Source organism: Echinococcus granulosus (assembly GCF_000524195.1).
Source record: "Echinococcus granulosus chromosome Unknown EG_S00018, whole genome shotgun sequence".
In the NCBI taxonomy this organism is placed as follows: domain Eukaryota; kingdom Metazoa; phylum Platyhelminthes; class Cestoda; order Cyclophyllidea; family Taeniidae; genus Echinococcus; species Echinococcus granulosus.
The window spans coordinates 936,810-952,528 of record NW_020170398.1 but is presented as its reverse complement, the minus strand read 5'-3'; the positions used below and the strand labels follow the sequence as shown (position 1 = coordinate 952,528).

The 15,719-nt window shown below is 37.9% G+C and overlaps 2 protein-coding genes across 2 annotated transcripts; one reads left to right on the top strand and one right to left on the bottom strand. All coding sequences in view use genetic code 11, as the record gives it.

Moving 5' to 3' along the window:
• Nucleotides 1–491: 491 nt before the first annotated feature.
• On the bottom strand, nt 492–3,253 carry EGR_03509 (hypothetical protein; the record flags this gene model as incomplete). Its single annotated transcript, XM_024492758.1, has 4 exons — nt 492–705; nt 1,062–1,195; nt 2,686–2,818; nt 3,183–3,253. 4 exons carry the CDS (start codon nt 3,251–3,253, stop codon nt 492–494), a joined length of 552 nt encoding a protein of 183 aa, XP_024352891.1.
• Nucleotides 3,254–6,142: 2,889 nt separating this feature from the next.
• Nucleotides 6,143–7,541, top strand: EGR_03508 (hypothetical protein; the record flags this gene model as incomplete). Its single annotated transcript, XM_024492757.1, has 6 exons — nt 6,143–6,160; nt 6,196–6,305; nt 6,667–6,792; nt 6,824–6,881; nt 6,915–7,031; nt 7,167–7,541. The coding sequence occupies 6 exons, from the start codon at nt 6,143–6,145 to the stop codon at nt 7,539–7,541; spliced, it is 804 nt and encodes a 267-aa protein (XP_024352890.1).
• Nucleotides 7,542–15,719: the final 8,178 nt, after the last annotated feature.

Below are 15,719 nucleotides of genomic sequence, written 5' to 3'. Positions count from 1 at the left end.
TTTTTGAGTGTACTTACTGCCACAATGCGACCAAAGTCGATCCAATTCCTTTAAATAAGGAGGAACGGAGACCCCTTATCACCACTCTCTCTACACCAGTCACGCAAGCACGTACATACCTTACTTCCCGGCGTACTTACTCTTGTCGACAAATCAAGACTTTCGTACTGACTATCCTGGTTAGGACCTCGATAGAGCCCGTCTTTGTAACCATAAGCAACGGCTCTACATAGTAGCATGATATTATATTTTATGGTATATTTAATCATTCCCTCAAGAGAGCTCTTTCACCAGAAGCATTGCGGGTTGCTTTGTATTTTAACTGTTCTCTGAATACAAATTTGCAAGTGCTGCGTGTGATTGCCTTATTCAAAGCTTGTCACTTTCATGGCATTCTCCATTATAGTTTTCTGTTCCTTTTGTGGATAAATTAAATAATTTTTGTCAACAGTAAGCAAACTCAATCCAAACAAAGAGGAATTACTGTGTCTTCAACTGGAAGCTAAAAGTGAATAATCCAGAAAGAAGTCACATGTCGTGGATGACTGAATTGGAGGCCGTAACAAAGCGATCTGCACTTCTGATTGTGGTGCAATCTCCATCACTGCCACATGACTATTAGCTAATGAAGGAGAATTAGATAAGGGCAAGCTAACATCATCCACTGTGGAGTTGTCTACATTATTTACAATTCTCTCGGTTCGACTTTATCAAAATGAGAATAAAATGACAAAGAGGAGTTAGTCATGGATGCTGGTCGGTTTTAAAAAGGCTTTCGAATGTGCTAGTTGTTGAGCTAAGACCGCACCTCAGCAACACAAAGCCGGTGAGACTTCACGATGCAAGTGGCAAGAAAGATGCAACTAGAGATTCATCGAAGTCTACAAGGCATACTATTAGTTGTTAAAGATCCAGCGGTTTCTTACCGTGGTTTTTTAAAAATTGAATGCTTTGTGGTAGCTACTATGGGGGGCTGATCACAGGGCCTGTCAATGACCATGCTTAAAATAAGACGGTGTTTAAGTAGCGCATCTGGTTGTGGATCTCTGTGTTTCAACCACTATCCCAATTTTATGAATTTCTTTTTGTTTCGTTCCAGCTGACAGCTCAAAAGTCCTTCATGACATTGGAAGTTAAATTGCACCCAGACGCGCACCTTGAATAATTTATTAAGATGTGTCACTAATAATTTGGCCTAAATGACATTTTTATTTCATGATTAAAAAACCAGTGATGAGGCGAGCTGAATCAAAACAAAAGATATGGTGTAACATGCAAGGACAACTTTTTCATGTAGAAAACAAAATTAGGTCAGTTAGCACCATAACTTAGTGACTAATGCTGAGATGCATAAAAGTTTGCCTTTGCGCAGGTGTCGCCCAGAAACTTCTGTTTCCGAATTCCTTTATGTCAACATTGCCCACTGCAACGTGAGAGCGTATGTTTAACTTCTAAGGACTCACAAATTCCAAAAGACATACTACTATGGTGCAAAATTGCCTCTTTTAATAGTTACAAGTCAGAAAATGGCTTTTGCTAAAAAATCTTCAAAATTTTTCCACTTAGCCACCAGAAAGCAGAGGTAAATACTTTTTGTCACCCATAGTTGGTGCACATGATAAGATCCATCCCTTCATTGCCACGCCACTGCCTCTCGGCTGGATATTGTGACTACTCTCAACACGGTATGAATTAGAGAGAGAGGGAAACAAAAAAATACACTTGTGCTGACAGGGTTTATCATGCGGAGAGAAGTGCAATGCACACCCGAAGGACGCTATTCGCATAACTTAACTGCTCAACTCATCTAAAGCAGGTGTGCTTGATATCCGTCTGATATCTGTAGCGTAACATCATTTGAAGTGTCATTGGGTCACACATTTAATACTTTCAACAGGTCTTAAATGCACTCATTTTAAAGTAACTGACAGTGGGAAAAAAATTTAACGATGGTCAGTTGATGAAAGCCGGATTAACGGCCATCTCGCCCGCAAGATACTGCTTACCCAAGTGTGGATGTAAAATAAGCAGTACAATACAAATCGGGACACTATTTTACAGTTATGGGAAATGAAGTTACCATGGCAATGTTGCACACATCAGTGATTGACTGTTGCGCCCTATCAATTACGGATACTAATAGGCAAGGCACAAGTCGCTGTTTGCCTTTTTATCAGTCCATTGTCCAAATGCGTTTTTTCAAGGTGCTGGCCAGCAATGGTAGTGATTGCGAGCATGAAAAATTAAAACTGGTGCGATACTTGTTTCATCCTGTTTAGTGAACATTCAATCAAATGAAAGACTTCGAGCCCAGTTTGTGAGATAATGGTATAGCCATAAGCATTAATTTACCCACTTGCTATTAACTATTCAAAGATTAGCAGCACTACGTACACCAGCGACGACAATGGTTGGATCCGTTAAGCATAACCTTCGTATAATCATACAGGAGCCTAAACCTTTTACCTAAAAACCGTATTTACAATTATTTGCAAAAGTTTATAATTTCCAAGTATTGAGCACACTGGCTATCAAGACTGCTTTCCGCTTCTGACGGTCAGAGAAGTGTAACGATGGATCAAAAGGAAGGGCCGAATTGAGGACAAAGACCAGAATTTTAGAGTTCTAAAGTACCGTTTTTTCATGAATTCACCTATGCGCTCCTATCATGGTTTAATTTTTTACCTGAATGCAAAAATTGATGCCAACAGCAGCATGAAGATGTTGGTTAACCAATCTTTTAAAACTTTCTAGTTGACATTTTGGAAACAAAATGGATGATGACAAAAATAATGGTATTGTTCCTTCCTGACTTGACCTGGACTTTTAAAGCGGGGTGAAATACTTAAATGTTATCGCATGCTTTTCAATCCTGCCTACCCTTAGTCAAAGGAAATGGTCTCAGAAACAGTAAAAAATAAGTAACTTTTCAGTATTTTACAACCACTTGCATTCTCCTTTTCCTGTAATGAGTAGCACACACCCCTTTAATTTCACTTTGTTTTGATCATGTACCAGCAACCATCATCATTAATCCAGCTGCAGACATAAACGAAGCCATTCAGAAGGCAGCCTATCTTGACTGAAAGGTATAGCGATGGTCTTACACTTTGTCTGTATTCCCTTGGGCTCCAAATTGCCACCCGTGAGTGGAATACAGTAGGCAGACACTTGATGATTACCCAAATTCTTTTTTATGTAATAAGAACTTCCTTTTTAAATAACTTGTCAGAATTTGATTAAGATACTCCATTTTGCATTAAAATGAACTTTTCCGGTTTTGTCATCAAATGTGGAAAGGTAGATTAAGATTATCATTGGTTCCAAAACAAAAGTGACAACATGCACATACTTGATATATTTACAATTCTGTTTAGATTATAACAACGGAATGATGCAAAAGTGGATTTTACTTGGCTGAGGTGAAATTTTACAATAAAATCAGAAAATTATGCCTTAGGTGGCAACTCAAACCCCATTTCAGTTGCATAAACAACTCTGGTGGATTGAGAAATTTCTTGTCTGGAAGCGAATTTTAGTGAGGTTTGATAAAGCTTACTGATCCACGATCTCACGTTTTCCTAGGCAGTTGATCACGTTTTATAACATCCAAACTCGCTCGACAAGCAGTAAAAATGCTGTAAGTGATTTTATCACCTTGCTTATAATTTTACGGGAAAGAAAAGCTACGGTTGATACCAATAAAAATGTACCACCATTCTTATATTTTCCTCAACCACGAGCTCTTTAATATTCACAGGTAACCCTTCTTCAGGCATGAATATCCGTGCGCATGATTAAAAATAATCCCCACTGTAAACTCACCTGAATGGGAACATTGAATACACAGAGGATCATATCGGAGACAGTGAGGGCACCAACAAAGACGTTTGCCGCACTTCCACCCCGCAGATCACCAATGGCGAGGAGGGTGGAGAATATGATCGCATTTTCGATGAATCCTACCACTGCGACGGTGGAGTAGAGCGTGATGATAGCCGCCGTGTTGATGGGATAGCGATGCGTAGCGAAACGTGATGAAAGGAAGTACTCCAGGTCCTGTTCACTTACGTTCATTCTGCACAGAATAAGGCAAAGCCATAGTCTGTGGTTAATGTAGTGAAAGCCAAACATTCTCAAATAACTTCGTAGAGTGTAAGTTCCCTCATCCAAAAAAGCGGATATTTAGCGAAATATAAGTAACCGTGTTTCTTTGTTAATCCGAACGCATGTCACGCGCGAGGCAGTCTGCTACAATTACCGTTTATCTAGACATCAGACAGCACTACTGCTTGTGAATCAACGTGTAGCAGTGAGCAAAGTCTCTCTTACGAGACATGAGACAAAACCTGTGAATACTTACTCCTACGGAAATCTCTAAGTAGTATGCGGGAATGGTCAAGTCAGCTGAAATTAAACATTTGAAGGGTATAAAAGATGGCATTTGCATTCCCAGTCCAAAATTGTCATACCTGTGAGGGGAAGTTTAATAAGTGGATCACCTGTGTAATCCTTGCGCTGCCGTAAGACCCTGCGAACTGTACAGTTATTTACAAGCATATAGTGAATACCATGCCAATTGTTTTGACAAGGAAGGCCAGGATTATCTGCACTGTGCAACCTGCTGATTCCAAACCTTGGCAAGTCATTCCTCTCTGGAATCAGCGAGGAAGTAGATCAGCAATTCAGTACCGATGGAAAAGCAAACCAGGCTGGAGGAGGATAATATTGCCCTTACCAGAGCTTAGACGATTGTGTAATGGTATGAAAACTACAATTATTTTTAACCCAACATATTCTCTCATCTCCTTTATAAACTCAAATGCCTCATTTTGAAACAAACACGCTTAATATGCTGAGCAATGCCTTTAATAGGCTTATTTACAGTACATTCCACAGAAAAAAATAATTCAAATTTTCCATTGGTTAGATTGAGAGAATAAAAATTCACCGAATCCAATTTTTTGCAGTCCATCATTCTTCTACTTTACCAAAATTGCAAAAAAATGTTTGAAGCCACTGCAGAAAAGGTGCTTTTTTTGTGTCGCATTGCCTGTATTTAAACTGCGAACAGGATATCAACCATTTATGCCCCTCGTTCCCAAAGAAACCGTTAAAGTGAATGGAAAGATAAACAAATGTTTAAGGAAGGTTGGCGATTCACTTCAATCCAGCCAATTAATCATCCATCAATGGGTGATGATTCCAAGGAGAAAGAAAGCATTTGAAAGGACATTTTTTCTAACCTCGTAGTCAAAAGTGAATTAATGAGCAAATAATTCTTCACCTGACCAATAATTTGAAACTTGTAACGACTTTGTCGATTCCAGTTTTATTTACTCCTCCTTCTGGGTAAAATTTGAACAAAAACAAAGCATTCTTCAACGCTTGGAAATCTGTAAAAGAAGGGTTTTTCTTGTAAAGTAGATAACGACTGAAAATTGATAAATGCAGTTGTGGAACCAGTATTATTGAATAACTTAAAAATAACTAGATTTTATATAGCCCAACTGTATATTTTTTTGTTAGTTTAAACATTTGCTGTACTGGAAATAGGTCGAGCTTCTCCGTCTTGATAACCTGAAGGGGTTGTAACATGTCAATCACCACGATTGTTAATTCCAAATTTCGTTTTTATTTACTTTAAGAGTAGTTACACCATTTTCTTAAGCAAGCAAAATTTGAATATTTCCAGTAATTTGCGGAAAGTTCTAAATGGTTTATTTTTAAAAACGGGCTTTAAGTGTTCTATGAGGCATCCGAATGTGTCAGTAATAGCAAAAAAGAAGGAGCCGCTAATGCCTTTCCCTTTGTTTGCTTAAAAAACAGGCATTTAATTCAAAAATGCACATTTTGCTGCAACGAATGAAACTGCGTTAAGGTTAAATGCACCGTTGAATAACAAAACTGCTGAAAGGAGCTTCACCACTTTGAAAGGCTGCGCGCAAGTGCTTTTTTAATACCTAAAGCCTAAAATCTAAAAAAAAAAAACACTCCGAGCGTGTGTCTTACACAGCTGAAGTAAATTTTAGCATCCCTCTTTTCGCAATCATAAACTTTATTCGTCTAGAGGCAGAGACAAAGAGCAAATAGTTGGAAGGATATCCATAGCGCTTTTTAGGAAATATGGCAGAAAAAAATAATGTTTATTTCGAGTCAAGTAATATTTTCACTTGGTTATTAGTATAAATAAAGGTTAAAAGGAACTTTGGGGATTGCATATTTTTGCCCCGAAACCACTTACCCTCTAGCAGAGGTGCGTTGTCGTTTGTACTACCTTCGGAAAAAGCATATTTAAAAAACAGGTAGGGTACCTTAGAGGATGGAAGTCAATCACGGACTTATAAAGCGTAACTAAGAGACGCATCATTTTGTATAATTAAAGGGTGGAATTGCCCTCTGTATAATTAATTTCCTCGGGTAAGCAAATGCGAAACACCTGCGTCCATAAAACGGATTTATTAGAAAGCCCTTAAATTATTCCTTCTTCTCAAGGTCATTTGGTATAAAAAAGACTTCCCGGTTTTGTCCAAAATTACTTATACCTTCTTAGTTTATTAGCTTAGATGGTGGAAATAATGGTGTTGTGGTTAAAGGCGATCACTTAATAGTCAGCAAAAATGCTTCAGGATATTATAAAATCATCATTTATTAAAATAAGTAAAGAGAAATCGTTTCAGTGTCCGAAAATAGGAACTTTCAGACCCAGTACATTCAACGAAAGCAAATAAAATTCCTTTTATGTGCAAATAGGAAATACCATCATTGTGGACTTGTAGAAAGCAAATGTAAGTAAGGGGGTCCCTTTGTTTCCTAGTTTTAGTTTAAAAACACAGAAGCTTTTAACAGATTCGGTTGAAAGTGTTAGCTTTCCAAAAAAAGTTAACGCATAGAAATAAAAAACACTTTACTAGATCGTGACCACCACATCAAAGATGAAATTGACTAATTCAACCTCCCGTTTGACAAGGTTGTCATCATCTAACTCAAAGGTGCGAATAATCGACACATTGAATGATCATCAAACGTTGGTAAAGACATTGTTTTCAGTTTCAGCTGCACAAGAGCCAAAATATTTACTCAGATAATTCCCTTTCGATAAAGTTAGCAAATGGACCCTTATTTAAAATAACCTATTTTAATTATTAAAAGTTCTGCTTAAAAAGGTAAACTTTCAGATTTTGTTCTGCAAAAATAATCATAAAACTACAATTTTTACGCAGCATATTATATTTAACCGTAACCGGCGATCCATGGAACAGATTATACAGAATATTTTGTATCACCAACAAGGTAAGCTCTGGCATGCCACTAAAAGGAGCATTTTACCTGTATCAAAAGGTATCCAAGGATGCAGGCATTGGGGTCTCTCGAGGAAGGAAAACATTATTCTTCTTTTATTAACCAATCAGATTTTTGAAACTTGGAACTGCCCTTCATTGGTCCATTCTACTAAAGCAATTCCCTATCTAACATTGTGCCAAATTTCATTCATAAAGGCTATTTACTTGCAAGTCATTATACCACCATGTCATGCTTAGACGTTGGAATGCCAATGCATCAACTTAAAATGTCTCTTTTAATTACGTGGTCCGATTTTTGACTTCATTTCCACCTACACAGAAGAGTTCTTGCAATAAATTCTCCAAGTTAAACACCTGTTTACCTCTAAAATCAAGGACTGTTATATTTTACATCATTTTGCTAAAAATAAAACACAGTTTCTTTGGATTATAAATGTGTAGGATGATGAAAAGTGGCGTGTGGTTCGTATTCCCATTTTAAATGCCTTGTCACTCTTGAGAGTGCATCTTTCGTAGCTGCTGAGGAGGAAAAAAAAATGGCATTTCCGGATACAAGAGAACTGTCAGACATGTTAGATGCATTATGGGGAAAGCAAATCACCACAGGAAAGGATTACTTTACTGTAAAGAAAAAAATAAGTTAAGTAGATGGAAAAACTGGAAGAAACCAGGTCCGGGGAGTCGATGGAAGTGGAAGGCTTAGGTAAATAGCAATATGTCGCTTTGTCTCTCTTCCTTTGAGCATCAACCCCTTGGTCTGTGCTTGACAAACACTCATCAATCCAAAACAGGGAGCAAATGTCCATTTTAAGTCAAGACTGGAGGAGATCTTGGTGAAAAATCTCGCAGAGCCATTCATAATTGAATTTTTTAGAACCTATGTCTCAGAAGGTCTTACAGCTAGGATAAGTCTTTTACAGCGTAAAACATTTATGGTGACTAAAAACTGGCAGTTTTTAACTCGTACGCACTTGCCAAAAGCAAGTGATCGTGAAGATAGGCAGCAGTCCATGGGTGTTGGATCAGTTTTCTGCATCCTCTAACACTTACCTATCATACCACTCCTGCATTAATGTTGAGTGAATTCTGATGTTATTCGAGGTTGTCTGGTATTAAAATCGAATTTGTCGGAATTTCATGGTTGTTGAAGTTCCGTATTTAACAATTGGTGTAAGAACTGGGGATTAACATGCTAAGGGCTTGCAGTCATGTTCAGCACTCACGTCAACTAAAAACACATTGGAGAATAGTAAGACGTGGCAACAAGTCTCACTGACTACCAATTTGTTCTTCCTTTTCTCACCTGTTGACTGTCTGACCAACTGGGTGACTTGTCAGTGGGAATATCTTTAAAAACTTTAACATTTGTCGGCATTCTCCAAACTTGTCACTTTCTAGTCCATACTTCTTAAGTACGAGGAATACTATGTCTGCCATGTACGTCAAAGTGCTTCACTATAAGGACTCTTTGGTGAAGACCAAACACTCTGTCTACTCAATACTACTCAAAGACGCAAAAGGCAGCCAATCACGTGTAAAATTGTCGGTAGTGGCTATATGGTAGGAGGGAAGTCCTATTTTGCAAGATCACTCAAATGAAGATCTGTAACTTAAGGTGGAAATAGACTACTACATTATTCCCATCCTCATCCTTCATATTAGTCTAATTCAGCGCCACTTCTTTGTGCCAGACAGCGACTAAATGACATGCCACAAAAGTATGTTTAAAAATAGAAGTAACAGCAAAACTAAAGAGCATATGGGACTATTCCTTTTGATTTGGAAAAGAAAAAGGCTTTTGATATTTAAAATGAATTCACTATTTGTAGAGGCAATTTAACTTATGTTTTGCTCTACTTTCTCTAATGATAACTGCTTATTCTCCCTAGAAATACGAATTATTTTATGTGTCTTACATGAGTTCTAAGGGGATAGGCATTGTCTCATCCCCATTAAGAGACTAACAAGCAAAACAGGAGCGAATAATGGCAAGAATCACGCTTTTGAAAGGATCACAAAGGAAAGAATAAGCAGCCTACGATGTTAATTTTAAAGTCTTTTAAGCCCGATTTCTTAAATAAAGTATAACATAAAAAATCTGTGATGAGACTGTCAGATATTTTTACCCTTAGGCAAATTATTTTTAAGAGGTTATGAATAAACACTTGAAATAATCGCCATGCATTAATTGTCTGGAAAACTCTCGATTCTGGAAAGAAGCCAGTTAGAAAAAAATTAGCCTCTGGGCTATTAGCCCCAAGCAATTCTGAATATCTACATATCTGGCGCATCGAGTATTCGTTGGAGAAAAAAATAATACATAATACCTGGGGAGAAAGTATATGGTTGAGACGCAGAAGTGCTTGAAGCTACTGGCATAGACTGGAGATCGGGCCATTTGGTTTAACCGCAACGACAAAGCACCTGACAGGCCACCTTACCAAAACCAAGAGTTAAACAATCAAACGACGAATTACACGTGCTCTTTCTGAATACTATATATTCTTTCGTCCTCAGGGAAATCTCGGGACGCTGCAGCGATTAGTAGCGCATTTCAATTCCCGCTGGGCCTACTACTAGTCAATCAGGGGAACCGAAGCAGAGTGCGGTTTTTGGAGAGGTCCAAAACTAACACTTTAAAGGATTGACACCAGGACAGATGGTATTCCAGCAATTGCAATTAACTGCTCGCCACGTCTTGAATGAAGGGAGTAGAAAAGTGCTTAGTTTTGAACCAAATAAGAATTCCCGTCATTCACTTTGTTGAACCTTGCTTTTGAAAATATAATGAATTGCCTAGAAGGCAAAACAAGAGTTTACAAGAAAATAAAATATATTTTTGATAACACAAACTGTTATAACTTTGTCAATATGAAGTGATTTTGTAGAGAGAAAAAGTATACCTTTTTTATTATATTGCAAAATGTTAGTTCCTTTCAGACTACTTTGAACGTTTTTACTAGGACTTGGCAATACCTTCTGCAGGAGAGTAAATTAAAATAAAATTTGTAAATCCAGAATCACCCTCTCCATCATTTATATCTGGAAGTGTTAACAAACACTTAAACTTCATTAACTTGTTCATCCTGATAAACCTTCACCAAAAATTGAAGATACAGCTCCACTTGAGGTATATTTTTTTGAGAAGTGAAGCAATTCCTATGGCATCTCCCATGGAAGTATAGTTGGAATTAGAGAAATAATTTTGACTGTTTTTTGTCGTTTATATTCACCTAGTATTTTTGGAGTTAACTCGTTGTAATACAAAATATTTGATCAATCCAAGTTGGTGATGAAATCCCAAAATAGTTTGGTGCGTTTCCTGATCATTTTATGTAGGTGGAATGGGTAACTGTACCTAAGTAAAAAGCAAACTGTCAAAACAAATCAGAAAATGACTGTTAAGGTGCAAAAGCCCTTCATTTTTGACTACCCTTCATCCCACTTCATCCATCTTTCCATCTTTTCTTCATCTTCACTTCACACCTATTTCATTTTATAAGTCGTTTATCATTCATAAAAAGCTGAATATTATCAACGTAGCTACGGAAATTTGTAATATCTGAGGCGAATAGTGCACCCTTCTGTTGGTGATGACAACTTTATCTGCAACTATACACCTGTAGTGTGCCGAGACTCCCCTGAATGTGAAAGAAGACATAATACTCCGGTAGGAAATATATATTTTGGGAAGCAGAAGGAACTAGTACTAACGACATGACTCGAAGGCTGGCCAACCCAGAATGCTGCATCAAATCAATCCTAAAATGTGGGGCAAAATGTGGTTTTTTGTTGAGAATTTTATGAATAAGAATGATTCCGCAATAATTTAGCTGTTGGTTTAACTCTCAGTTTTGGTAGGGGGACTCCGTAAGTGCTTCGCTGCTGTACCTTCGCCAGGTGGCCCGGCCTCCATGCCATGCGAGTAGCCCCAAGCCCTACTGCATGTCTATTTTACATTTATTCTTCCCCGGTAGTGTCTTCCTTCGCTTTAAAATAAGTCTCGAAAAGCAGATTTTCATTTATTGTTCCTCTTACATATTCCTCACTCTCCCTTTGATATTTGTAAATTTAATAATCAGAGGGCTCTTTACACAATTTTACTTGTCAGATGTTGCACTTCCTACTTTTTACATTTTTGACAAATTAAGGTGAATAATTTTGTATGCAGCAGTATCTTTTCATACATCTAGAGGGAAATAAAAAAATTATTTTTAGACCATTCTGGTAAAGTTCTGTAATTAAACTGTCTGAGATGAAGGTGTTAGGTGCTAAAGTCCCTTGTTAACATTTAGGATGTTTCGCTAATTTAGTGAAGGGTTATAATTAAGCTGGTCTTATAGTCAGGTCTGAAATTTTACTGACCGACCCTACACACAGCAGATATGGGAGTCTAGGCAACTCACTAGGTGATTTTGCCTCTTCCTCTAGCAGAGGCTCTTTTAATTTAGATGATTGGGACAGATAGTTCCATCAGCTGAGCAAATTCCTGACGCTGTATTGTGCTAGAATTTGTGGACTTTAATGGTACGGTTTAATTTACGGTTTATCAAACAAAAACGGTAAGACGAAACCACAAAGGCCGTGGTAAATGGCTGCTTAAAGTCGAAACAGACTTGGCGTTATAAGTAAAACGAATTCAAAATTATTAATATCCTTTCATACTAGCCTTTCTCGGAAGAGTTGTTATTGTAAAACGGGTCAAAAGGAGAGCAATTTTTGCAATTTACGTTGGAAACTAATAATTTTTTTTTCTTATCGTTAATTACCTTTTTTGTTCTAGTTGCATTTTGGACCCGGTAATTTCAAGCCGACTTTAGCTGCATCATCTCCGTGAGCATTTGGCCACTGTTAGTTAACTTGCCCTGGGAGATGATGTCCAGGTTGGATCGTACCCACCACAAGTTAAGGCAGTCAGTCATCTCACGCGCCCTTCATTGTTACCTCACAGTAGTGCATAGGAATATCAAATTGTCTTTTTTGCCTCTTTTGCCTTTTTAATTATGCATCTCAGCCGGCTTACATGGTAAAGCATCTGAGCTTGAGAAGTATAATAAAACTGATCATTGCGATGTTTTGCAGCACCACGAGGCTTTCTCAAAGACGGCAGAAGACACAACAAGGGTAGAGAAGGTATTATTGGAGTAAGGAAGGGTTTGGGGCTACCAGCATGGTCGGGAGGTCAGCCCATCTGGAGAAGGTGCCATGTTGCAATACCCAAGTATCTATTATTTCAAAATTTATTAAAATAAAGAGAATCCTACATTTAATAATGAATATTTTTTAATGTCTTCATTTCGTTAACCACGGGTTTCACTCTAGCTGTCTTTTGGACCCAATAATTCCAACTCGACGTTTTTCTGCAACATCTTCGAGAGCATCTGGACGCCGTTTAGTAATTCGCCTTGGGAGTTGATGTCCAGGTCGGATCGCACCCACCACAATTTAAAGCAGTCAGTCATCTCACAAGTTCTTCATTATTATCTCACAGTAGTACATAGGAATAACAAATTGTCTTTTTTGCCTCCTTTGCCCTGTTAGTTACGCATCTCAGCCGACTTACAAGGTGCAGTATCTAAGCTTGAAAAGTATAATAAAACTGGTTACCGCATAAAACATACGATGTTTTGTAGCACTATGAGGCTTCCCAAAAAATGGCAGAAGACATAATACGCATGAAGAGTGTAAAATTGTCGACATAGAGAAGGATTTGAAGCTTCCGGCATGGCCAGGAGGCCAGTCCACCTAAAAGGGTACCATATTGCCGTATTCAAGTATCTTTTTACCGGAACCGAGTTAAACAAACGATCAACGTATTACAGTCTAATTTGTAGGAGGTGAGAATTACGTACTGTTTTGCTATTTTTTTTCTTGTTAATCAACTCTGGAATAATTATTAATAACAGTACCAAGACATGGGAAGTATGAATGGTCAGTTATTAGTAGAAACACAGTAAATATTACAGCATGACAACAAGATAGCAGCTAATGTAATAGAGACTACGTAAAGCACAGATAAGTACACTGCTTGAACGAATCTTGATTTGTTTGCAAATTCTTCGCCTTCGGTCATTTACCTCGCCGCTCCTCGAGATCTCTTTTTTCGAGAGGCTGGCAAAAAATATGCTGCTAGCAAGCAACGAAGGTCATCCACCTAGGCGGGGAATTTTAATCCCGGCGACACTAATTTAGCACGTGGATCTTGAGTACTCTAAAGCTACATCCTATTTGGAGGTGCTTGGTGAAAAATTCATTAGTATTGCACCCCTCAAGGTCGGCTGGTACTCGAAGTAGAGGATATTCCATCGATTCCTTGCAATTTTGTTAAACCTAAATGCGTAAGGACAAGTCCATTTAGTAAAATACAGACGGATGATATTTAGCATCCATTCCTTCTTGTCACCACTTTGTTGCAATTCTAAGCTGCTTGTCCGTCGATCAGATTTTCATCCGGCAACTTGGAACATAGAGTCAACAATGCTTATTTTCTTTATTCACGATATTTGCACGATATCATTTTTCAAAACTGATGCTTGATATCACTATTAAAGGAGGATTCGGTTTCAGTAGCCTTTTTTTCATCAGGCGGCATCTAATAGGCGGACTCAGAGCAACTTTTCATTGCCTTACAAGGTATTACCACAAATATCTTGTCTGAGACCACCCTGAATAGGTTTTAAGATGTGTGGATTTAAAAATTTTCAGCCTGATAATGTGAGCACTGGAGAGAATATGCAGTTAGGCAAAAAATGTGAGCTTTTTGGTCAATAAATTGGAAAGTATGGAGAATATGCATGTGCGAGGAGCTGTAGTAAATTAATGCTTTGAATGAAATATAAACGGTGTAGAAAAATTCAACTCTCTCAAATATCCACGTCAAGGACATAGTGCTCCAGTTTTAAATTTTAAACTGGAAAAATAGCAACTTTTAGGGAAAATTTTTGTTGCATCATTATTCAACTCCCTTTACAAATAACTATTCGATTGAAATGTGAGCCCGTGAAAACAACGAGGGGAGAAGGATGCATTCGGCTTAAAAATTCATGCGAATGACCTCAGATGTGACAAGACAATGAAAGGTTTCAAGGGTTTTGCAACTATGTGTATGCGAAAACGGGACGAATGTGCGTCTAGCAGAAGAAGGTTAACCAAGCCATCATTTTCAAGAAAAGAGAAAAAAATTACTGCGTTTGCTGCTAGAGTGTCACCTAGGTCAGTCGACCATCACAACCATCTAGAAGCTGAACTAAACCACGTTGAATACATTTGTGACGCCAGACTCAGGTAGTGGGATTCGGGTACTAGACGTGTCACAAAGATCAATCTTGGGGAGCACGGCAAAGCCTCCTCAATGCAGTCATAAGCCCGACTTAAATTTCTTTCGAAAACCAACCAATATTAGACGACAGGAACGCAGTAAATTGTATATTTAGTCTCCAAATCACATAGGCATTGCTGATTGGTCTATAGAATTGATATTACTTACTCCGTTTGTGAGTAGTAAAAGTCTCTCTAAGCCAAGCGGGGTTAGGCATTGCAGTTGAGGAAGTGTTTGGCATTCTCACCCTTCAAGGTTGTCGCCATGACCGTGAGGCCATCGTCTGATCTCTGATTAGTCAAAAACTGAGAGAATAACAGCCATTTAATAATTGGGTAACTTTTTTCCCATTCTCATTTAAGCTAAATTTTAAAGATTTGACCTTTAAGCATTGGGGTTCAATTCGCGCATGACATACATTTCAAGGACTTTAAAAACTACGTAGATTAATATTTTACAGCTCCGAGGAAAATCACTTTTCTCCTGGTCCATAAATTTCCGTCAATCAATATTTTCTTGAATTATACAACCTCTATTTTAAGAATTGCATCTTCATTTTCCACAGGAGGACCAACTAACTGCGCAGTTTGCACAGAAATCATGTGTGTATTTTACAACAAAATTTATTGAACCAGATGAAAGAAAAATGTAAATTTTTCGGAATCAATGCGAAACCAGTTATTGTTCTTCCAGTCGCTGTATTAAAAATGAATTTTTAAAAAGCCATGAGAAAAATTGCATTTCCAAAAGCAGGACGGAATTAGGCTGGTCAGAGGAATTTGGGAGTTTGTAGTGAAGTTTTAATTAAACCAAATCCTCCTTGAATGTAATGAATGTTAACACAAGCAACTCCTTCAAGGTAATGTCTCAAAGGCGTACCAGTAAAGTAGCAAGTTGTTACCACAAAGTAAAATAGGCTAGGCAGATATTTTAGGTGTACATTATGAGGCTGAAAAGGTCTAAAATGGTGGCATTAATGTGACAAATGCAAACCCCTCCAAACGTCTGATTGGCTACGTTCACGATCATGAGGAGTGAATAAAAAGGAAAACGAAAACATGGAAGATAAGTACGATGGGTCGAAGACCAACCCAGGT